The sequence below is a fragment of the Aquarana catesbeiana genome, linkage group LG09, assembly GCF_042186555.1.
Source record: "Aquarana catesbeiana isolate 2022-GZ linkage group LG09, ASM4218655v1, whole genome shotgun sequence".
Lineage (NCBI taxonomy): Eukaryota > Metazoa > Chordata > Amphibia > Anura > Ranidae > Aquarana > Aquarana catesbeiana.
In genome coordinates this window covers 318,093,995-318,119,510 of record NC_133332.1, presented here as the reverse complement: position 1 = coordinate 318,119,510, position 25,516 = coordinate 318,093,995, and the positions used below count along the sequence as shown (strand labels likewise).

Here is a 25,516-nt window from a genome sequence, read left to right as displayed (position 1 = left end):
CCTTGCTCACAATTGGGGTTCCAATTCATCCCAAAGGTCTTCAGTAGGGTTGCGGTCAGGGCTCTGTGCAAAACACTCCATGACCTCCAATCTACTGAGCACCTTTTTGTGATGAGAATACCTCATCCCAAAGATGTTCCATAGGGTTAAGGCCAGGTACTGATGTTGGATGAGAAGATGCCAAAGGCATTTCAAAAGTAGGGTTGAGGTCAAGTCTCTGTGAAAGGACACTTGAGTTCCTCCACTCCAAACTGGTTTAATCATGTCTTTATGGAGCTGGCTCATTTGTGATTTTTAGTGTACTGATGATGGAGACAACCTGGCTCACGTGTTAGGCCTCACGTTGGGTGCCAAAAGACCGGGCTCACAATCTGCGTTCCAACTCACCCCAAGGATGTTTAGTAGGGTTGAGATCGGAGCTCTGTGAAGGACACACGTGTTCCTCCACACCAAACTGGTCAAACCATGTCTTTATGGAGCTGGCTTTGTACTTTGGGGGCACAGTCATGGTTGAACAGAAAAGGGTCTTCACCAAACAGTTACCACGAGGTTGGAAGAGCACAATTGTCCAAAATGTCTTTGTATAATGGAATATTACCAGGGCCCTTCACTGGAGACGCCTGAACCCAGTTGGAGGGAAGCCCTCATACCTTTGGTCTTGTAGTAGATGTAATGGTCAGGTACGAACACATGTTTGTTTTAAGTTTTAAAACTGTACCTTAAAACTACCATTTCTTTTGGTGTTGTCTGTTGACTAGTACAACTGAATTGTGTCCAAGGTCGAGCTAGCTGTGCATATGTAAATGACTTATTCCATTGAATTTTTAGCAGTAGAAGACCTCTATAGATCTAATTAGTCCTTCTCAGATATAAAAAAACAAGTTAAAGAAAGTTGTCTCAGTAGAGCTTTTCGTGTAGAAAATGTAAATGAGACCTGGATTCTGTTCAGTGTTGGGTCCTTCAGTATAATTAAAGTGCCTATGTTTCTCACCAGTCTTGTGTGAAATGTGCTCACGCAGCAGTGTGGAGTACATCTCAAGTATTCCCCTTAGCGGGGCTCATGGCCTGTTAAGTAGAAGGGTTTCTGCAGTTTAGGGTCATGGTAAGGTTTATTGCAGCCCAGGGCACTGCAATAAATGTAAACTCTTCCCCCTCCTCTTGCAGTAGTAATGATTTGTATTGCTTAGACTGTGGGAACTATATGAAAGGTGGATTTCGTTCAAAAACCTCATTTGTGTGTACTATCTAAGCCAAGCAGCAATGTGTTTCATGTTTTGTAATTGCTGAAATGTTTGCAGTTAGCGCTTTGAAGGTAAATGTTGAAGTCTTTGAATCATGTCCCGTCGGTTTCATTAGTGTTCTTTTGGGGTTGTACGCTATATGGCCAAAGGCTTGTGGACACCTGACCATCGCACTATAGTAGCTGGTTGGAAATTCTGTTCCAGAACCATGGCCATTAATAATGGAGTTGCCCCATTCCAAAACCATGGCCGTTGATGTGGGGTTTCCATCTCCCCCTTCCCATGGCCATTGATATGGAGTTTCGTCCCCCCCCCCCCCCCCCACATGGCTGTTGATATGGAGTTGCGCCCCCCAATGACCGCTGATATGGTGTTTGCTTTAAATTCCTTCACTCTTCTGAGAAATCTTTCCACAAGATTTTAAAGTGTCTGTGGGAATTTGTGCCCATTTTGTGAGGTCAGGTACTGATGTTGAATGAGAATACCTGGCTCACAATTGCCATTCCGATTCATCCCTGAGGTGTTCAGTAGGGATAAGGTAAAGGCTCTGTGCAGGACACGAGTTCCTCTACACCAAGCTGGTCACACTGTCTTTATTGAGATGTTGCTTGAGAAAACCTGGCTCATTCCAATTCATCCCAAAGGTGTTAGTAGGGTTGAGGTCAGGGCTCTGTGCAGAACACTCGTTCCATGACCTCAAACCTACTGAACACCTTTTTGGGATGAGAAGACCTCACCCAAAAGGTGTTCTGTAGGGTTAAGGACAGGTACTGTTTTTGGATGAGAAGACCTTATACCAAAGGTTTTTCAAAAGTAAGGTTGAGGTCCGAGCTCTGTATAGGACACAAGTTCCTCCACACCAAACTGGTCAAACCTTGTCTTTATGGAGCTGGCTTTGTACACAGAGGCACACAGTCATGCTGGAACAGAAAAGGGCCTTCACCAAATTGTTACCACAAGGTTGGAGGAGCACAAATGCCTACAATGTCTTCGTGTGATGGAGTATCAAACTGTACCCTTCACTAGAGATGCCTAAAGTCATACATATGGAGGAGGGGGGGTTCACCTTCTTTTGACAAAACTGCTGCCTACTGTAGCTTATGAGGGTTGCATGGTTGTTTCTGTGGCCCTTCACTCTCCTCAGTAACCTTGCTGATTAGCAGGTAGTTACCCATCCACCCTGTCTACCCCCAGCCTGTTGATTAGACAATGAAAAAGCAACAGAAGTCTGAGGTCAACCCTCCACTGTCTGCTCCTATCAACGTGTTCATTTGTGAGCAGCACACCTTACCGGCTTCCAGTCTTAGCGCTGATGTGCTTGGAATTGCATAAGGCTAATACCAAGTCCAAATCCAGGTGCTTAAAAATTAAACCAATAGAATTTATTAAATGCAGAGCTGCTTTTATTTGCATCCTTTTTATATCTGCCCGTAGTTCAGCTTTAAATCCCTCAACCGCAGTAGAGTATAACTAACTGAAGTTTTTCTCTGCTCGGAGATGCCTTCATCATGGCTGTGGATTATGATTATATCCAGACAACTGTGGGACAAGTGCTGGCATGGACTAAGTATGGCTATAAATGGACCGCTGGCACTGTTTGTATGTTCTCAGCCTGTTTATCTCTCATGGTGCCAGTGAAAAACCCCTCCTAACGTGAGTGCTGGAAAGTTTTTTTGTGATTCTGTCCTCGCTCCTCCAGTGGAAAGACGTAAAAAAAAACAAAAAAAAAAAAAAAACATTCAGGAGGCTGCTGGCCTCACCTTCCACCAAGCCTGCCTGACGTGCCCACATGTGACAGGCTGTCCCCTGGTTCCGGAAACCGCATTTGATTTGGGCCAGACGGAGCGAGAAGACGACTCTGCTTGCAGTAGGGGAAGCATGCTCATTGACCCGGCTGTGCCAGCCTCACCGCAGGGATCCAGGGGCTCGCAAAGCGTGAAATGGCAGCGCCAAGGGTGTGCTTCTTATGTTCTCCGGTTCTGGCTCCAGAACGTTAGAGGGGGGGAAGAGAGCGGGTTTTCCTGTATTTACAGTGCTGTGGAGGAAAAAGCCCCTTGGCTATGGCTGTCGTCAAATGTGGTCTTCCTACTTGCCAGTCACATCCTGCTGGGGTTTTTTTTTTTTTTTTTTTTTTCCTCTATAAAAATCACTTTCTTTCCAGACGGACTCGCACCCCCAACCCCCCCTCCTTTTCTTCTCTTGGTATTTCTTTGTCATTTTTATTTCTTCAGCCTTCGCCCCTGGCACCGGCTGGCTAGCGGGTGTGAGTGTACATGGGGGAGATCTCTCGCAGCAGTGCACATCTGGAAGTGTTCTGTCCTCAGCTGCCAGGCGGAGGTGTCCAGCAAATCAGGAAAACATTCTGCAGATCCTTTGGGTATCGGGGTTCATTTAGATCACATCTCTGCACGCTTTGTTTGTCTTCTGTCCTCCTCTTTTCTGCAGCTCCATTAGGTGTGTACAGATCCTTGCGTGTCTGCTATTTTTTCTTCCATTCCTTTGTGCCCATGCCTAGGGCCTCATCTTTCGTCTCTGAACCATACTCGGGCTGATCTTTAGCCTGTGTGCTGTGTGGGACGCTCTCATCTGGGCCCGGAGGGTGTGAGCGGAGCAAGTCTGGACCACACATGCTTCCTAACAGAGCCACACTGTATTTTTTTCCTCTGCTGAATGGAGCCATGGGGTCCTCCTCCTTTTTGGACTTTGAGAGATTTTAAAAATGAATTTTCCCCGTAGTGGCCTTGTAAATACGTTCTTTAGATTTTAAAGAACAAACTGAAATAGACATGTAGCAGCTTCATTTAAACTCGGACATGTGGTGGGGCCCACATTCGAGCTGCAGGATGGGAAAACACCCAATGCGACCAAGAGATACGTGGCAAAAAAATGTCCTCCATTGTTCTGTGTAGATGATTGCGTTGCAGTAATGTGGGGTGTGATTGCAAGGGGCCGTGCTAAGGCCATCTGCCTACACTGAAGTAACTGAACATAGAGGCAGACGCAAAGGTCACACAGCCCGTGATGCCTAGATAGATTTTGTCATTAAAGTGACTGACTAGTTAATGTTGGCACCGGGTGGGAAGAAGGGAGCCACCTTTTTACATTGGCTGCCATTAGGGGGAAGGGTCCACCTTTTTACATTGGTGGCCGGTGAGGAGAGAAGGCCACCTTTACTTTGATGGCTGGTGGGGAAAGGGACCACCTGAACATTGGAGGTTTGACAAGAAAATCGCCTTTACATTGGTGACGGAGGAGGGGGGGGGGTTGTGTTACTATGCGGTTTGGTTGGGGTAAGAGACCTACCATTGGGTTGGTGGCGGTTTGGTTGGGGTAAGAGGCCTACCATTGGGTTGGTGGCGACCTGTTTGGGGTAAGAGGCCTACCATTGGGTTGGTGGCGACCTGTTTGGGGTAAGAGGCCTACCATTGGGTTGGTGGCGACCTGGTTGGGGTAAGAGGCCTACCATTGGGTTGGTGGCGACCTGGTTGGGGTAAGAGGCCTACCATTGGGTTGGTGACGACCTGGTTGGGGTAAGAGGCCTACCATTGGGTTGGTGGCGACCTGGTTGGGGTAAGAGGCCTACCATTGGGTTGGTGGCGACCTGGTTGGGGTAAGAGGCCTACCATTGGGTTGGTGGCGACCTGGTTGGGGTAAGAGGCCTACCATTGGGTTGGTGGCGACCTGGTTTGGGAGTGGGTGGAGGGCAAAAGGAAGTGAAAAAAAATCTCTCAAAGTGGGATGAATTTCCCTCTTGGACCATTGTCACTGAAATCGGTATCCCCATTGGAAGATTCACTCTTTTTTTTTTTTTTTTTTTTTTTTTTTTTGTGACCATGATCACATTAAGGATTTCCCATCACTTTGTTTGGCTGATAATGGCCACCAGGACAAACGGGCTGAATCCTCCCAGCAAGAACACTGACCACAATCAGACCTAACTGGGTCCTAACCTTCTTCTCTATCCAAAACTTAAGTTTGGGCTATACATACACATTAAGGAACCCAAGCTACTTCCTGAAGGATCTCTGCTTGAGAGACTGCATTAGAGCTAGGACATCCAGCAAATAGTTGTCCCGTTTTGCATGTCTTGGCTTTTGTAACATGACTCTTCATTCTGTTCCAAATTAAAAGGCCTCAAATTTTGATTTTGCTGAAAAAAATAATTCTCATAAATGTCTAACTCCCCATCCCGTGTACTTGCTGTCCCACGTGTAGAAAATGCATAGTGATCGTTATCTTTATCCCAAAGTAATTGGTTTTTTATAAAACACGGATGGCCCAATACGCACATCTGTTTCCGTCTGCTGCCTTGTTTTTAGAACCTTTTTCTACTCTTTGGAGTATGATGTGTAGCAGCTTCTTACCTTGACGGAATCCAAACCCTTATCTCCGTGTCCGTCCACCGGTGCGCACAGCTGTGCTCAGCATCTGATAGAAGTGTAAGGCCCTGTGAAATGAAGGGGTTGGCTTGAAGCGGCCTTTTGCTGTGTTTGCTCAGGAAGCAATGTAGATGGACAGCTTGCCTCTGTTTTTACTACCAGACCACATCTCCGGTAAAGTAAACATTCTATTTACTATCTGAATCAAAATCAGCTCCAAACATGATTGCCGAATGTCTCCGGACATCTTCAGTTTAGAAGAGTCACTGTATTGTGTTCCTTTAAAGTTGACAAAACCCTTTACCCTTGCAGTGGGTTCCTTTGGAATGCTGAGAAACCCTTTACCCTTGGCAGTGGGTGGAATGCTGAGAAACCCTTTACCCTTGGCAGTGGGTGGAATGCTGAGAAACCCTTTACCCTTGGCAGTGGGTGGAATGCTGAGAAACCCTTTACCCTTGGCAGTGGGTTGAATGCTGAGAAACCCTTTACCCTTGGCAGTGGGTTGAATGCTGAGAAACCCTTTACCCTTGGCAGTGGGTTGAATGCTGAGAAACCCTTTACCCTTGGCAGTGGGCTTGGCTCCCCTCCCCACTGCCAAGGGTTAACTTTAGAAAAGTTGAATGGCATGATATACTTGCCTTACTCTTTGCTCCCACGGCAGCCAACACTCATCGGTTGTGGACGGGCTCTTGGCATCCCATATGTGCAATGCAGGACTGCTGGCCCTGCATTATACATGACATTTGATAACTGCAACCGGAGAGGAATGGGGGGGGGGGGGGGGTGGGACTGGTTCTACGGCAAGGGGGAAGCCTGTATGAGGAATAGGGGAAGTATATTGCCCTAATTCATCCTACCCCCTAGGTTTAAAAAGCAGTTAACCCTTGCAGTAGGGAGGCAGAGGCTCCCTCAAGGGTAAAGGGTCTTTATTAACTTCAACGTTAAAAGCTAAAGTCCATCCAACTACTGTTTTTATACGCCCACATGGGCGGACTGCTCAGATGTGATGGGGAGGAAATGCTCACCATTCAAACTCACTGACGACTGAGCATGTGCAGAGCTGCCACCACAGCTGCAAAATCTTCAGCTGAATTGGGGAGATGAACAGAAGGGAGAGGTAGAGAGCAGCAGGGTCAACCAGGATACAGAAAAGGAATCTTGTAGTGACTTAGTATGAACAGAATGTAATGCACCATTTATCGATTTATTAATTTTTTTTTTTTAATGATGTGGGTTTGGCGACACGTTACTTTCCATGCTAACCGAATGCCACTCCACTCCTAGGCTTCCGTTGGAAGTTGACCTACTTGGGGGTGTCAATGCCCTGGGTACCCCACAATGGTTGGCAATTCCTCCCTAATGCTCAGTCCTTCAGTGGAGGTCAGAGGAAGGAACCAATAAATATTGCGGTGGGGATCCAGGAGACTAAAAAAAAATGTATTTGTAAACGCATCTTGTGTAAAAAATCTGACTTTGACCCTTCCTTTCTCTTTCTCTTTCTCCTTTTTTTTTTTTTTTTAATCCCACATTAAGCAGAGCTCAGACTGAGAGGCAAAGCCAGCACTAGGAGCCAATGCGATGTTCCGCATGAAAATATACTGGTGAGGAACATACTGTTAGGAGGAAAGATCAGCGTGAAGGTTCTTCAGGTTGCTCCTTCACTTTCCAATCACATCACAGGCTCGGATTGGGGTTGGTGAATAGAATGTCACCATGACTGGCCTGTGTAAATCTCAGGACTGGCTGAACAGAAAAAAAAAATCCTTCAGCAGACAAAGCGGCTCCCAAATTTTAATCTTCAACTGAGTATTTAGCTGTTTGGCATCTACCGCCCCTTATTAAAGCTGAACTCCGGTGCAAAGTCATATCGTTTTACAGCTTCATATACAACCAACTGCTATGAAAAATCTTGCATTCTTGTATTTTGGGTTTCTTTTATGATTTTCCCGGCTGCTGTGTGCAGAATTGCCGCTATTCATAATGCCTCCAACCATTCTCCTGTTGTGTGACCCCCTTCTTCCCTCTGCAGACCTCACATTGTGCGTTTTTTTTTTTTTTTCCCGTGGAGGGAGACGAATGGCTCTCATTCCGTGCAGGGTTTCGCTCTTCCATATTTGGGACTCTTGTTTAAACTACGTAGAGCGGAGACCTGCTATGTGTGTCCATCAAACCGGGAGCACAAGACTGGTAGGCTGTGAAAATGCCAGGCCTGACAATGAGATATGCCAACTGTATAAACAGATCTGGGCTCTGGGCTTCCTGTTTGGTTTTCTGCAAACCCTTTTTTAAAGTTCAGTGTTGCCAGCTTGATTAACTATTCAACGAAATGCCGGGACCTCAGAATGTCTTTTTTATTCCAATACTTAACAAGCATGTTTTCTGCACGAGGCTGTTTGGATGACATTTTTATCTATTTGGAGACACTGTTGAGATGCATTTGTCCTAATGACAGCGTCTCTTGAATCTAACAGTCTTTGCTTTATAAATGTCTTTAGAATTCCCGGAACTCCAAACTTTGCAGAAGTACACCATATAGCTGACTGTTTTTTGGTGGACTCCCCTCTGTATGATTGAGTTCAGGTGTCCCCGGTGAAGAGTCCTGCTTGGAACGCTGATTGTGAGCCAGGTCTTCTCAAACCTCAGTACCTGACCTCACAAAAGGGACACAAACTCTGACACCCTCCATGATCTTGTGGAAAGCCTTCCCAGAAGAGTGGAGACTCTTATTGCCACAAAGTTGGGCCAGTTCCATATTGATGGTCATGGTTTTGAAATGGGATGTCCAACAAGCCTGTATAGGTGTGATGGTCCCAAATCTCCTTTTTAGAGGAGCAAGCTTCCAACCTTGTGGTAATCCTTTGGTGACCCTTTTTTCCGTTCCAGCATGACTGTGCCCCTGTGTACAAAGACAGCTCCATAAAGACCTGGTGTGACTGGTTTGGTGTGGAGGAGCTTGAGTGTCCTGTAGAGCCCTGACTTCATATCTATTGAACACCTCTAGGATGAATTGGAATGCTGATGGTGAGCCAGGTCTTCTCATCCAAAGTTAGTACCTGACCTCCTCAAATGTTCCTCCACAATTTTGCAGGAAGCCTTCCCAGAAGAGTAGAGTCGGCTCCATAAGTGAGGAACTCGAGCGTCCTGCACAGAGCCCTAACCTCAACCCTGCTTTTGGAAGCCCTTTGGTATAAGGTCTTCTAAATCCAACATAAGTAACTGTCCTTAGCCCTACGGAACACCTTTTGGAATGAAATGGAATGAGTCAGGTCTTAACCAACATCTCCATAAAGACCTGGATTAACCAGTTTGGTGTAGAGAAACTCGAGTGTCCTGTACAGAGCCCCGACCTCAACCCTACTTTTGGCAGACCTTTTGTTATAAGGCATGGCTTGACAAATCCCATGTTCCAGGTCGCCATGGTGACTAGAAAGCAATTCCTAAGGCTGACAACCTTCAGCTTTTCTCATGCCAACACCATGAATGCCGCGGCCATTATCTCTCCGCCCACAGGACAAAAGCGTGGAATTTCTTACTCCCGCTTATTGCAGGCCGCACCCAGTTTTTGTTTGTTTTTTCCTTCTGTGCTGGCTTTGTCTGATGTCCGTTCCGGGCGCAGACTTCTGGCCCCTCACTCCGGCAACCCGAGACGGGAAGAGGGGTATCGGGAAGATGGCAGGGAGCCGGCCAGTACAGTGACAACACAAAGTGGAGCATAATTGTGAAGTGGAAGGAAAATGATAAATGGTTTTCAAAATGTTTTACAAATGTGAAAAGTGCGGGGGGGGCATTTATATTCAGCCCCCCTGAGTCAATACTTTGCAGAAACACCTTTCTCTGCAAGTCTTTTTGGGGATGTCTCTACCAGCTTTGCACATCTAGAGAGGACATTTTTGCCCATTCTTCTTTGTAAAATATCTCAAGCTCTGTCAGATTGGATGGAGAGCGTCTGTGAACAGCAATTTTCAAGTCTTGCCACAGATTCTCAATGTGATTTAGGTCTGGACTGTGACTGGGCCATTCTAACACATGAATATGCTTTGATCTAAACCATTCCATTGTAGCTCTGGCTGGATGTTTCGGGTCGTTGTCCTGCTGGAAGTGAACCTGTATTTGTCTCCATCCATCTTCCCATCAACTCTGACCAGCTTCCCTGTCCCTGGTGAAGAAAAGCATCCCCACCACATGATGCTGCCACCACCATGTTTCACGGTGGGGATGGTGTGTTCAGGGTGATGTGCAGTGTTAGTTTTCCCCACACATAGCGTTTTGCTTTTAGGCCATAAAGTTGAATTTTGGTCTCCTCTGACCAGATCACCTTCTTCCACATGTTTGCTGTGTCCTCCACATGGCTTCTCACAAACTACAAACAGGACTTCTTATGACTTTCTTTCACCAATGTCTTTCTTCTTGTCACTCTTCCATAAAGGGCAGATTTGTGGAGAACACGACTAATAGTTGTCCTGTGGACAGATTCTCCCACCTGAGCTGTGGATCTCTGCAGCTCCTCCAGAGTTACCATGGACCTCTTGGCTCTTCTCTGATGAATGCTCTCCTTGCCCGGCCGGTCAGTTTAGGTGGACGGCCATGTCTTGGTAGGTTTGCAGTTGTGCCATACTCTTCCCATTTTTCCGATGATGGATTGAACAGAGCTCCGTGAGATGTTCAAAGCTTGGGAGATTTTTTTAATAACCTAACCCTGCTTTATACTTCTCCACAACTTTATCCCTGACCTGTCTGGTGTGTTCCTTGGCCTTCATGATGCTGTTTGTTCACTAAGGTTCTCTAACAAAGCCTCTAAGGGCTTCACAGAACAGCTGTATTTATACGGAGAATGACACACAGGTGGACTCTATTTACTAATTGGGTGACTTCTGAAGGCAATTGGTTCCACTAGATTTTAGTTGGGGGGGTGTTATCAGAGTAAAGGGGGCTGAATACAAATTCCCCCCACACTTCACATTTATTTGTAAAATGTTTGAAAACCATTTATCATTTTCCTTCCACTTCACAATTATGTGACACTTTGTGTTGGTCTATCATATAAAATACATTTTACGTCTTTGGTTGTAATATGAGAAAATGTGGAAAATTTAAAGGGTATGAATACTTCTTCAAGGCACTGTATATAATGTAGGAGTAATGAAGGGATCTTCAATTTCCAACGCTACAGATCTATAATTTTGGAGTTTTAGACCCTTTTATTTTATTTTTTTTTTTTTGGCCTTGAGTATGATATCTCAAAATTCATCACAAGTCTTGAGTGGTTTTGTCATGTTCACAAACTATAAATCCTATATAGGTAGGGAGGAGTGGTGTGGGTTTTTTTTTCTTATTTAAAGAAAGTGGAGTGGTTGCCCTTAGAATCCGAGCACACCCTTTCCAAAAGCAGGTTAGAGAGAAATGGCGTTCCAATGGGTAACGGCCCCGTTTCTTGCTGACGTGTTCCGTAATTGACCCCTTCAGGTTCTGGCTCTTAGTAAGTAGGAATGCGTTTTCGGCTGCACATGGGAGCACTGGTCTATGAAATGAAAACAGAAGTATTTTGTGGGGGTCCTTCTTATTTTTTGCTCTTGCAGCTAATAATCCCCGTTCCACAGCCTTACTGGTTTTTTGCCTCGAGCCTTTCCGAGGCTTTTTTCATTTTCTTTTCTTTCTCCAAACCCCATGATCCCCCTTCCCAGACTGGGAGAGAGGTTTAATTTCCTGTGTGGGGGGAATCCTGCAGAGATTGGGAGGAGACGCTACCGTTAACCCTTGTTGGACTTCATTCTAACTGAACTGTCTGTGTTCAGTGCAACACCAGACGAAAAAAAAAAAAGTTGACCTACAGGATGGCTAGGTAGTCCCAGCTGTCCCATTCACCGGTCATAGTGTTTATTGCAATCGCATGTGGCTAGCGTGGCAAAGTTGCACAAGCTGTTCCGTTACTGCAGTAGAAGCATAGCTCTGTCACTCAAAAGTGCACCCCACAATTGCTTGTCCTTGTACATGAGCACTTATATTTCTAAAGGAAAAATAAACACTTGAGTGCAATATGTGGAGGGGTTTTGGCCAGAACTACAGTAGGAAACCATTTTGGGCAAGTACAAAATAAGCGTATAGAATTGATAAAGCATATAGAATTGTTGGGGACATCACTAGAGGGGTCACCAGCAGGAGGAAGGAGGTCCTGATTCCTCTATATAGATCTTTATATCACTAGAAGGGTCATCACCGGGAGGAAGGAGGTCCTGATTCCTCTATATAGATCTTTATATCACTAGAGGGATCACCGGCAGGAGGAAGGAGGTCCTGATTCCTCTATATAGATCTTTATATCACTAGAAGGGTCACCACCGGGAGGAAGGAGGTCCTGATTCCTCTATATAGATCTTTATATCACTAGAGGGGTCACCAGAAGGAGGAAGGAGGTCCTGATTCCTCTATATAGGAGGTCCTGATTCCTCTATATAGGAGGTCCTGATTCCTCTATATAGGAGGTCCTGATTCCTCTATATAGGAGGTCCTGATTCCTCTATATAGGAGGTCCTGATTCCTCTATATAGGAGGTCCTGATTCCTCTATATAGGAGGTCCTGATTCCTCTATATAGATCTTTATATCACTAGAGGGGTCACCAGCAGGAGGAAGGAGGTCCTGATTCCTCTATATAGATCTTTATATCAAGTGGAGGGATCACCGGCAGGAGGAAGGAGGTCCTGATTCCTCTATATAGATCTTTATATCACTAGAGGGGTCACCGGCAGGAGGAAGGAGGTCCTGATTCCTCTATATAGATCTTTATATCACTAGAGGGGTCACCAGCAGGAGGAAGGTCCTGATTCCTCTATGTAGATCTTTAGTTAGATGGTGAAAGGTCTGTTTTATATAAAGGCTGACCAGATGCACCCAATAAAGAATAGTGCTGTAAATTGTTAACTTGAAATCGCTTCCCAAGCTTGATGCACCACATGGTCTATTTCTGTCATTGGTCCAAATGTGCATTACTCTTCTTTTGACGTTTGTGTAGTTGAATAAGGGACGGTTTGTGTGTATTTTGGACGAGTAATGTGGAGAGGTCTGGTCCAGACTATTTAAGGCACACACACATAAAAGGGGCACTTTGGAGCATGCTTGCTGTTACCAGGTGCATATAGCCCCTCGTTTGGAGGGCTTCGGCAGCTGTTGGTGCGAGTTCTCAGTGGTGCATGTGTGGCCGGAAGGGCCTTCTAACAACACCACTTGTGTGAGCATATACTGTGCTCTCCAGTTGGACATCCAGTGAAGCGTTAAACCACCTTTTTTCTAGAAGGGTTTCTGCAGGAAGCCTGCTCCATGTCTGTCATCCTGGAGTGAAAATACACAAATTTATGGAACCGAAACAAATGGCTTTTATTTTTTTATTTTTTTTTACTTGCTGCTTCCAAAGTGTGAACTACAAAATCGCATCCAATTTTTTTTTTTTGCCTTTGGATACCTTGTCAGAGTTTAAAAATACATCGCGGCATGTTCAGAATAATTAATTTTTTATGTTAAGATGTCATTTTGACAAATTAATTTTTGTGCTTCAGGTCATGAATATTCTTGAAGCCGGTCTAGAACGTAACATCCATGGCCAAGGTTGTTCAGATAATGGCAGTCATTTTTAAATGTAATGGCTAGTTGCGATTTAGGGGAAAAAACTTGCACATAAAGGTTGTGATTCTTATGTAGGCCCATTTACATTGCAGTATGGTGTGCTTCGCTGCATATGTTTGTATGTTGAGTCGCACCGTGTTAAAGGGGCCCGGTCAATGCACCTCAATGTTCGAAGAAATGGGCCCTTGAAAAACTTGAAAGTGATGGAAACACTCCCATATGTGAGAACTTCCAGGTGGTCTTGAGCATGCTATCAGAACTTTTGAGGGCATCACTTGAGTGGTGGACCTTCTTGTAATGAGCATCAATGGAGTCAGGTTCTTGTAATGGCAAGAGAAAAAAAAAGGGACGGGGGGGGGGGGGGGGAGAGGAATACTCGGTGGAGGGATACCGGGTAAAGGGTTACTTTCAGCAACAAGAATAGGTCAAACTTGAATTATCAAAATCTTGTAATGGCAATTACTGGGGTCCAGTGGCGGCTGGTGGTTTTTTTTTTTTTTTTGTGGGGTGGGCGGCATACAACCGAACACCGCCCCGCTCCGGCCCACCGGCACTTACCCCCTCTAGGCAGCGGGAACCGGGCATCCAGGCATCAGTGGGGACCGGGCGGCTCTTCTCCTTCCGCTGTGCCTCTCCTCCCCTCCTACTAGGCATCCAAAAGGATCGCCTGTCCTTTCAGCCGCTCGGGTGACGGGTATCAGTCCCACTTGGCTGGGAGGATGATCAGTGTTGCAACAGCAAATTATTCTTTCGCTGTTGCAACACACCTGGGTGGGCTCCAGACGCATTCTCAGCATCCCTCTAGAGCCTATGGCTCTAATCAGGTGCTTAAAAAAAACAAAACAAACTGGCTGCTGTAATTCATGCACCCGGTGACCCGAAAGGGGCCGGACACATGAATAGGGGGCGGACATGGATAGGTTCATGCTATGCAGGAATCTACCCATTACCATATAGGGGATGGCAAGAGGGGACGCAGCACCCCTGCTGGGGTCATAGGTGTTTACAATGGGGCATCCCTGGGGTCGTGGAGGATCTTGCAGTGGGGCATCAATGGGGTCGTGGAGGATCTTGCAGTGGGGCAGCCCTGGGGTCGTGGAGGATCTTGCAGTGGGGCAGCCCTGGGGTCGTGGAGGATCTTGCAGTGGGGCAGCCCTGGGGTCGTGGAGGATCTTGCAGTGGGGCAGCCCTGGGGTCGTGGAGGATCTTGCAGTGGGGCAGCCCTGGGGTCGTGGAGGATCTTGCAGTGGGGCAGCCCTGGGGTCGTGGAGGATCTTGCAGTGGGGCAGCCCTGGGGTCGTGGAGGATCTTGCAGTGGGGCAGCCCTGGGGTCGTGGAGGATCTTGCAGTGGGGCAGCCCTGGGGTCGTGGAGGATCTTGCAGTGGGGCAGCCCTGGGGTCGTGGAGGATCTTGCAGTGGGGCAGCCCTGGGGTCGTGGAGGATCTTGCAGTGGGGCAGCCCTGGGGTCGTGGAGGATCTTGCAGTGGGGCAGCCCTGGGGTCGTGGAGGATCTTGCAGTGGGGCAGCCCTGGGGTCATAGATGGGGGTGAAGGTCCTCGTGAAGATTTCTTGTTTTGGACACTCAGCATGAAGCCTCGCCTGGGACCTCATGTTTGCCTGGAGCGATAAAGCTTCAATTTTGAAGGATTTTTCTGCTGGCTTCTTCTTGGATGAGGAATATTATGCTGGAGGAGTGGTTTGGCATTCCTGTCTAATCCAAAATCCACCATCAATCATGGGTTTCACCTTTTTTATTTAAAGCCTTCAGAAACTGCACAGTGAAGACCTGCTCTGACAATGGTACTTTGTTAGCTTGGCCCAAAGTTCTTCTGGGAATGCACCTAAAGACCACGCGGGATGGGATCCACCACGGGATAAATCTGGATAAATAGCCAGCTTTATTGTCGGGGTGGCTTAGACGCTCGCTTTAATATATCGTTTGATGTGAACGAGCGTCTTCTCCTGACTCTGTGCTCTTCCCAGGCCTGCAGGCACGGAGGGATGGTCCCATTCTGGAGAGAGATGATTTCTCCTTCCTTCCTGCTAATCCATTGACAAGCCCCAACATCTGTACTGGAGTCTGGCAGATAATTATAATTGCTGGTGGAGTCATTCGTCTTTCACTTTTGGCTGCGTTCTGAGATGATTATTGTATCAAATGCGAGTCAGCTCAGTGTTGGAATGAAACAAAAAAAAAAAAAAACATGGCAGAGTGATTGAGAGACGCAACACGCGCTCGATATAAACCCGACCTGAAGGACGTCAAGCTTATCCTGTACACCATGTCATAAACGATCCTAGTTTAGTTTTCAGTGTTTCATCCTTTTGTTCCATCTCAGTGCGGCTGATCTCCTGTAGCCTTTTTCCAGCCACTCCCGTGATTGCTGCATGGCATTTCTGTTTTCTGATGGTGACAACAGTGGACCATGCCTACATAATGTGTTCTGACAGTCTCTGGTCTCCTTAGGAAGCCAATGTTATAGAGCAGTGGACTCCGAACTGCGGCACTTTGCTTTTTTTCTGGCCTTGGTGCCATTTTATTTACTGACACCAATAAAGGGCACATTTCCTCCCAAGGACACTAGTGATGGGGCACAATTCCTACCAATAGCTTCAATAATGGGGCACAGTTCCTATTGATGCCAGCAATGGGGCCAGTGACACCAGTGATGGGGCTCAATTCCTCCCAATAACACCACCGATGGGGCACAGTTCCTCTAACACCAGCAATGGGACCAGTGGTGGGGCACAATTCCTCCCACTGACGACTGACGTTGGGACATTTTGTACTCCCAATGGCCACAGTCCAATTTACCCCCCCCAATGTCTAAAGGACAGTAAACCCGGCCCTTTGTTTAGAAAGTTTGGAGACCCCTGTTATAGGGGGACAACACAGGAGCACAATTGGCAGAGGACAGTGTTGTCACCCTAGGGAGCCCTGGACCACAACCTTCACAGGAAGGGCCATCAGGGGTTATTTTTAATTAAAGCTGCAGATTTCATAAAAGATTGAATGTAACTTTTTGAAATGACTTTACCGTGTTCAGCTTATGTCGGAGTCTGCGGAAAAACGTTGGACTGGTGGTTGGAAGAGTTTCGATTTTCTCACGGCATGACGCTGCTGATTGTGCTATTTGTTGAGTTTCTCTAAGGCCGTGCGTTTGCACAGGTATGCTGTAATGCAGCTCAGGAGCTGGTTAGATCATTATATTAAATCGGTCCCCTGGTCTTCCCTTCAGCCTTGCACAGGGGTTCCGGCTCCTCTCCTGGACTGGAATGGCTTCCTCTACATACGCATACATAGTAGGCGAGGTCGAAAAAAGACGCAAGTCCATCAAGTCCAAACCTATGTGTGTGTGTACCTCTGATTTCTCTGCACGCTGTGAGCTTCTTACAATGTGCATTTAGAAGCTGCAGAGTCATTTCCCGGCTGGTGGACCCCTTTCCTCCCTAGTCTGGGTGTCCCTGGCCCGTCCCCTTTCATTAGTTGGATTTCAGTTCCTCTAAATTATGTGGGTTCAGCATCACGTGGTTGGGCGATCTGCATTCAAACAATGCAAAGTAAAGTTGAGCTTTAAAGGTTGTCTCATTGTTGCCTTCCGTTGCCTTTGCTTCATGTCCGTTTTTTCTTTTGTCTTTGTTACAGCTACATCCAATGGGACGTGGGCAGGTCTGGAGAACCGAGAAGGAGGCGTGTGCCAGACACGGTCCATGAAAATCATCATGAAGGTTGGGCAAGGTACGTGATTTGCAAGCAACTTTTTCCAACGTGTCCATTTTCTATGTACGAGAAAAGGAACAATTTTTTAAATTGGTTCCCCTTTTAGATGTAAAGGGGACCTGTAACGTTACACTCATGAAAATTGAAGGCCCTCTTATCAAAGGCCCAACCATAAGTAATGTCAAGTGAAAGGAATTCAATTTTAAAAAAAATTTTTTTTTTTTCTTAGTAAATCTGTTTGCTTTATACACGGACTTCTGGCCATCCTCCCAATGAGATCCTGGGAACCAAGGGAGCCAAATAGTCCTGAGGGACACCCAACGCTGTCACCCCTTGCCTACAGAAAGTTGTAGACCTTTAGTTAGTTAGTTTGTCTGAACTTATCCTGATCTGATTGGTTGGGGGGACACCTCCAAGGAGAGCCAATATCTAGCCAATCAAATGCCAAAGCCTTCCTCGCCTTAGTTGCGTCCTTCTGCCGAAGGAATCCCAAAAAATGCAGCACTTTGTGCCTAAACCCCCATTCGCTTTGTCCAGGTGCTGCCGCATGGGGCAGAGAGGTTACGGAGTTCTATGCTAATTGTAAAGTTGAAGCTTACCAGATTTTGCGGCCCACAGATCTGGACGGTGGGGAATGTGAGTTTAGCATGCCCATGGAGGTGTCTTTAAACATTCCTAGTACAACCAGAGTAAAACCCTGTTATGGGAGGAAGGGGTGCTCAGTCCTCAAAACCTGGAAGGAAGGGGTCCAGTCTCCAAAACTTTCTTATGACCGATGTCGAAGCCTGCTAAGCCACCAACCTTCCATGTTACGATTCGCCCATCGGTAGAATGGGCAACCTTTCTGGCCAATAGGAGTGTGAAGGTAGAAAGGGGTGGCCACTGTCAGGCAAACTCTCCACACTTGCTATCAGAAGGGCCTGAGATTTGGGGCAAGATGGGAAGTTCCAGTTGGTTGCTGCAGGTAGGCCCTAGGTCGGGGAAAGGCAACCTCCGTACTCCCAGATGTGGTGAAACTACAAATTCCATGAGATTTTGAAAAGCAGACAGGCATGGTTGGATTTGTAGTTTCACAACAGCTGGAGTGTTGAGGTTGGCTAACCCCCTGTGTAGGTTCCTGCACTGCATACCTGAAGAACATTTTAACATTTTCCCACCTATTGAAAGGAGCGGGTAAACCATAAACGCCTCTGTAAAGGGGCTTTACCATTTCTGCACAAATGTATAAGAACCCTACAATTGTGAGTGAAGGACTTCTTGCTTCGATCTTACTCAAATAATCTGTCTTGAAAGAAGCTGTAGGAGTTTTTGGCGAAGCTTGGCCTTTTCTTTTCACAATGCAGGTTAGGAGTGGGGGGAGAAGGGTCTTCCTAGTGGGGAGGAGAAGGGTCTTCCTCTTGAGGGGTGTGGTGAGGAGGGTCTTCCTCTTGAGGGGTGTGGTGAGGAGGGTCTTCCTCTGGAGGGGTGTGGTGAGGAGGGTCTTCCTCTGGAGGGGTGTGGTGAGGAGGGTCTTCCTCTGGAGGGGTGTGGGGAGGAGGGTCTTCCTCTTGAGGGGTGTGGGGAGGAGGGTCTTCCTCTTGAGGGGTGTGGGGAGGAGGGTCTTCCCCTGGAGGGGTGTGGGGAGGAGGGTCTTCCCCTGGAGGGGTGTGGGGAGGAGGGTCTTCCCCTGGAGGGGTGTGGGGAGGAGGGTCTTCCCCTGGAGGGGTGTGGGGAGGAGGGTCTTCCCCTGGAGGGGTGTGGGGAGGAGGGTCTTCCCCTGGAGGGGTGTGGGGAGGAGGGTCTTCCCCTGGAGGGGTGTGGGGAGGAGGGTCTTCCCCTGGAGGGGTGTGGGGAGGAGGGGCTGGGCTTCTTAAAGTTGGAAAAGTTACCATACATGTTGCAGATAGAGATTGAATTCTGTCCGAGGTTTGATAAATCTAAGGTCCTTTTCCTCTGTTGTCTAGACCCCAACGCACCAGATCACGTCTCTACCAGCCGACCTAGAGATGACAATACTGGAAAGCTGGTGACACCGGGCCCCCGAAACGATAAGGAGGCGGAAGGGAACTCCGGCAAGCCAGGTAAGACTTTCTTCAGCAGACGCATTCATTGTGGACTACAATATTGTTCCCATTTTTGCTTAGTGTATCGGTTTTGTTTTTTTTCTAAGTGCCCCCCCCCCCCCATAGTTTTCCCTTTAGACCTAATTAAGTCTGTCCTAGGAACACCCACTTCTCCGGAATACCTACCCATCAAGGTATTTTGATATTTACATGCTTCCGAAGAGCTCTGTGGCGGTTTCAGGAAACTATGTACAGCACCTTGTTGGCCCCTCCCATCAGCCATGAGTTACCTGCACTGCATAGGTCTTAAATAATAAAATGCAATGAAAAGATTTTATTCAAAAATCAAATTTTTTTTTAAAAAAATGTTTTTTTTTGTTTTCAGAGACTGTGAATCAGTCCAACACGCCCTCTGACGGAGGGGTCGACGGCTTCTTCAGCTCCAAGATCGCTGTGTTCGCCGCCATCGGGGCCGGGTGCGTCATCTTCATCCTCATCATCATCTTCCTGATCGTCCTGCTCATCAAGATCCGCAAGCGGCACCGCAAGCACACGCAGCAGAGGGCAGCCGCCCTGTCGCTCAGCACGTTGGCCAGTCCCAAGTGCAGCGGGAACGCGGGCTCGGAGCCCAGCGACATCATCATCCCGCTGCGGACTACAGAGAACAATTACTGCCCGCACTATGAGAAGGTGAGCGGGGACTACGGGCACCCGGTGTACATTGTTCAGGAAATGCCACCTCAAAGCCCCGCGAACATTTACTACAAGGTCTGAGGAAAGGAAGGGACGGCGACTTCACCTTGCTCCCCCCGACCCCCCCGGGAGGGGGGGGGATGGTCGATCCGGCACCTGGAGCACAGGCCAAAGGTCACTCTGCATAAGGGACTCTGGGAGACGGAGCAATAAGACTAAAAATTTTCCCTACGTTAGGTATTTTTTATATAGTCCCCCGCCCCCCCCCCCCACCTCATTGTTCTGCTCCCTTTTATTGTCCAGGGGGAGGGCGGATCGAATCTGCTCTTGTCTGCACTTTGCACACCTGTGGCAGTCCTACCCTTACTTGACCGAGGAGAGGCGGCATGGATTTCTGTCTACCGCAATGTGTCTTGTGGGGGCGGGGGGGGGACCACGATCATGCAGGTAGTATAGATGATTGTGAATTTGTTCGGCAAGCTGGTGAAGAGGAGTGGGAATGAGCTTGGCAACCTCCCGGGTTCACTGGTTTCACCAGCACGGTAGTGCCGTCTTGGGCTTACCTGGACTCCGACATGTTGGAACTGATCGACTTGAGTATCTTTCCGGGTAGAGCGAAGGTCATCCTGCCCAGGCGAGAACCCACCCTGAGCCATGGTGCGGGCAACGACTCCAACCACTCATGTTAACCGGTGCACGCCACGCATACTACCTGTGTACGCATATGCACTTAATTGCACACCCCTTCCATTTAGGCTGTGTCTCGCCATGTGCTGCCCATTGTTATGTGATGGAGCTAAAGGTGTCTGGGCACCAGCTGCTGGGTCTCACCATGTGCTGCCCATTGGTTATAATATATGATGGAGGTAAAGGTGTCTGGGCACCAGCTGCTGGGTCTCACCACCTTCTGCCCATTGGTTATAATATATGATGGAGGCAAAGGTGTCAGGGCACCAGCTGCTGGGTCTCACCACCTGCTGCCCAATGTTTGTAATGCTATGAAGCTAAAGCTGTCTGGGCAACAGTCACTGCATCTCACCACCTGCTGCCCATTGGTTGTAATGTGATGGAGCTAATGGGCACCAATGGATGCGTCTCACCGCTTGCTGTTCTAGAGATATGATGTGATGGTGCTAAAGGTATATGGGCATCAGCTGCTGCATCTCCCAATGTGCTGCCCTTTGGATATGTTATGGCGCTAAAGGTGTCTGGGCACCAGCAGCTTCATCTTGCCATGTGCTGCCCATTGGTTGTAATGTGATGGATGTTAACAGTCTGGGCACCCAGCTTCTGGGTCTCACCATGTGCTGCCCATTGGTTGCAATGTTATGACGCTAAAGGTGTTTGGGCCCCAGTCACTGCTAAAGGTGTCTGAGCACCGGCAGTTGGGTCTCACCGTCTGCTGCCCCATTGGTTGTAATGTGATGGAGCTAAAGGTGTCTGGGCACCAGCGGCTGCGTCCCATCACCTGCTGCCCAATGCGATATGTTATGGTGCTGAAGGTTGTTGGTGAGACCCAACGGCTGGTGCGCCATCTGCTGCCCATTGGTTGTAATCTGGTGGAGCTAAAGGTGTCTGGGCACCAGCAGCTGCATCTCCCCACCTGCTATCCATTGGATATAATGTTGTAGTGCTAAAGTCTGTTGGTGCACCTGCTGTTGGGTCTCACCATCTGCTGCCCATTGGCTATAAAGTGATGGAGCTAAAGGTGTCTGGGACCAGCCGTTGGGTCTCACTGCCTGCCCACTGGTTTATATTGTGATGGAGCTAAAGGTGTCTGGGACCAGCCGTTGGGTCTCACTGCCTGCCCACTAGTTTATATTGTGATGGAGCTAAAGGTGTCTGGGACCAGCCGTTGGGTCTCACTGCCTGCCCACTGGTTTATATTGTGATGGAGCTAAAGGTGTCTGGGCACCAGTGGCTGTGTCTCATATCACCTACTGCCCATGGGTTACAATGTGATGGAGCTAAAGGTGTCAGGGATTAGCCATTAGGTCTCACCGCCTGCTGCCCATTGGTTGTAGAGTAATGGAACGAAGCATGTCTAGACACCGGCGGTTCTAAAACCAAGCAAAGGCAACCACAAGTTAAAAAATGTTGTCAGCAACCGTCACCGAAGCCACACAGGACTGTTGTGACCCACAGTTTTACTTTGACGCAACATCCCTGGGTTGGTCTTCTGTACTGAACATCTTGGAGTTCCCGACGGTGGTCAGCAATGGGTTTTAGGTGATTTTCTAGGATTTTTTTTTTCCCTTGTAACTGTTCCACAATTCTGTCTTTGAGAAGCAAAGTATAACATGCAGCTGGGTACCCATTGAAGGTTGGCGTGACACCATGGCTCTCATAATCCAGGCCTTGGCTCAGATATTGGCACCTGGTGACCTAGTCCGCTGCCTGTGCCAGCATTGCTAATGAGATTCCCCTTGGGTTCCTCTGAGTAGTCGTTGCCAAGTGATGTAAGGAACTGGTTTAGGGCCATGTATATCACCATGGGGATAGGCTTCATTTACTAGCGGGCACAACGCTAGTCAACCGTGTCCTGCTAACACCAATTGGGTAATAAGTACACAATATTTTCTACATCATGTGTTGTGTGTGCCTCTGCAGCACCGCCTTGGCATTTGCACCAACTTGTCTCATGGAGCAGACAGCAGTCCGAAGCGATCTTTCAGTCTTGGGATACATTGGGTGCTACTCCAGTACGGCAAGGCAAAGCGCGATGATATCCAAAGTGCAGAAGCCCCTCACTGATATGGCCAAAGCCTGGTCAGTGCGGGTTCCTACCCTCTGCGTATCATCTTCGTTGCTCTTGCTGAAGCCCGAGAGCCTGCTTGGAGGGATTCCTCCACCCGAGGACCTCCTTGGTTGAGTCTAAAGCCACATACACACTATCGTTTTTTTCTGCTGAGTTTTTCCTTCAGATTTACCAAAACCATGTAGTGCAAGGGCCTGCCCGATGGCATACACATTGAAACTCCTAAGGTTTGACCTCCTATTATATGGTTTTAGTAAATCTGAAGGAAAAACTCATAGTATGTATGGGGCTTTATAGTGTGCCGGGCCTTTGGAACCCTTCAGGCAGTTGGGAGTTGAATGGACTTCTATGAGGTTTCCTTCAGCGTGTGCAGTCAGAACATTTGCTCCTTTATTAAAGTGTAGTCTGGGCAATACATCTCTGCAATGCAAGCATGCTTCCTTAGGTTTTATGCTTTAAAAAGGCTGCAGGTACAGAAAAATATCTGATCCTCCAAAAATTTACTTGAACTCAAAACTTCCTGTAGGAATCTGACAACGCTTCCAGTGTGGACAGCCCTGGGCACTTTCAGTAGGTGTTGGCTTTCTACGGGATGTTAGGAGCTCACTGGGTTTTTGAGGGAGTTTTTCAGGATCGGAAAGTGCCGATCTAAGCAAGGGAGGAATCCCAATGTTCCCTGGTCTTCTAAGATTGGGGTTGCCGGCATGTGAACTCGCTTATCCAACAGTAACGGGATCCTTTTGTGTTTTGAAAAAACCCCGCACTCCTCCTAGCCTGACCCGGAGCATGTGTAGAAGGACCTCAGACAGCGCTTATGCCACAAACCACGCCCGCTGACGCGTTTTGCTCCCGTCTGAGCCATGGTGGACGGGGGGGCCCCAAATGAGTCAGGTGGGCGTGGTTTGAGTGAAGCTGTCTGAGGCCCTTCTTCTACACTTGCACACATGCTCCGTTTTTTAGGCCGGGGGTTTGCGACGTTTTTTATTTTTCCAAACACAATTTTTTCTGTACTTATTTCGAACGTAAAAAAAAAGGAAAATGCTTGTACTGCAGAGAAGTACTTTTTTTTTTTTTTTTTTCCCGGTCATACACAGTTGCTCAGTGCAGTCTAATGTGAAATTTTATGTGCATGTGGCTCACACATGAAACCCTTCTTTTTTTTTTTTTTTTATGCAAATGACAAACCTCCCACACCAAGTCCTCCAATCAATACACATCGAACGTTCACACACCTTCCAGTCTGTGCCTTTATAGACACAGGCCCATATAACCCGAGGCTGTCCTGTGTTCCCCATTCCTACCACTGTCCATAAAAGCCAACATTCCTGTCTTTTCACAATGCGCCCCCACCCCCCCCCCACAGATTTTTTTCTTTGATATTATCACCCACCACCACATTTAACCCTTTTTTTTTCCCCGTTTAAATCCCAGCCAATAAGGACCCCTTGAAGACAGACGAGGCATGGCACCCCCTATCCCTTAGCTTGCTTTTATTTGTACTCGCTCTTTTCACGCTATTTTGTTTTTTTTTGGAGTGTTACACCAGAGAGGCACATGCATATGCTTGTTCACTTCTCTGCACTTAAAAAAGGAAAAAAAAACACACACCCTGTTGTAAATCCTGTTTTTGTGGAAGGGTTTCCTCTATGCTTGCCTGAGCACAACCGCCGAGTCAGGACATGTGCTGCACATCTGACTTTTGCTCCCTTTTAAAAAAAAAAAAAAATTTCTATAATTGATCGTGAAGGGTTGCGTAACTGACTGGCATGCTGCAATCGGCGCGTTCCGGGGTCAGAGACGTGGGCTGATGACACGCTGCAAGTTTGATGGAATGAAAAAAAAAATATGGAGGGCATGCGCTGAGTTATTGGGGTTGCTGCAACTCCCCCCCCCCCCAGCTACACATTGCAAGTTTTTTGTGGCACCAGTGGTCTACTTTTGGAGGACACGCACTGAGTAGTAGGGGTGAGCTGTTGCAACCCTGACTACACACTTGTAATTTTTTCTTTTTTTTTGTGGCACCAATGGCATGCAAAAAATACTTTAATGGAGGACGTGCGTTGAGTGTTGGGGGGGGGGGGGGGGGGGGGGGGGGGGGGTGGAGTTGTGGAAATGGCTCACCCCGACCTGCACACGTTTGATGGAATGCAAAAAAATACTCCTTGACGGAGGACATGCGTTGAGGGTTGGGGTTCTGGCAACAGCTCACCCCGACTGCACATTGCAAGGTTTTGGGGTTTTTTCTGGTGCTACCAATGGCATACTTTGACGGAGAACATAGATTGAGTATTGGGGTTGCTGCAACAGCTCACGCCCGGTTACACCTTGTCAAGGAGTATTTTTTTGGATGCCAAACTTGCAGAGGACATGCATTGAGTATTGGGGTTGCTGCAACAGCTCACACCCCCCAACTATACATCAAGGAGTATTTTTTTGCATGCCATCAAACTTGCAATGTGTAGCTGGGGGTGGGCTGTTGCAGCCACCCCAATACTCCATGTCCTCCATCTAGGAGTATTTTTTGCATGCCATCAAACTTGCAATGTGTAGCTGGGGGTGGGCTGTTGCAGCCACCCCAATACTCCATGTCCTCCATCTAGGAGTATTTTTTGCATGCCATCAAACTTGCAACGTGTAGCTGGGGGTGGGCTGTTGCAGCCACCCCAATACTCCATGCACGTCCTCCATCTAGGAGTATTTTTCGCATGCCGTCAAACTTGTGGAGGAGACGCATTGAGTGTATGTGTTGTGGAAATGGCTCACTGACTACACATTGCAAGTTTGATGGAATGCAAAAAAATACTCCTTGACGGAGGACAGGCATTGAGTATTGGGGGTTGCTGCAACAGCTCACACCCGGTTACACATTGCAAGTTTTTTGTGGCATGCAGAAAAAAATACTCCTCCATATAAAGACACGTGTTGAGTATTGGGGTCGCTGCAGCAGCTCACCCCCAGCTTCACATTCCAAGTTTGATGGCATGCAAAAAAAAAAAAAAAAAATTCGACAGACACACATTGAGTATTGGGGTTGCGGCAACAGTTCACCCCGACTGAACATTGCA

At 47.6% G+C, this 25,516-nt stretch overlaps 1 protein-coding gene across 1 annotated transcript in view; it reads left to right on the top strand.

Annotated features, from left to right (window-relative positions):
- The window catches only part of EFNB1 (ephrin B1), a 29,892-nt gene extending 5,358 nt beyond the window's left edge, over nt 1-24,534 (top strand). Inside the window, exons 2-4 of the mRNA XM_073600767.1 lie at nt 16,884-16,976; nt 18,902-19,018; nt 19,386-24,534. Of these exons, the coding sequence (XP_073456868.1) occupies nt 16,884-16,976; nt 18,902-19,018; nt 19,386-19,774 (599 nt within the window). The 3' untranslated portion in view covers nt 19,775-24,534. The remainder of the gene's footprint in view (nt 1-16,883; nt 16,977-18,901; nt 19,019-19,385) is intronic.
- Nucleotides 24,535-25,516: the final 982 nt, after the last annotated feature.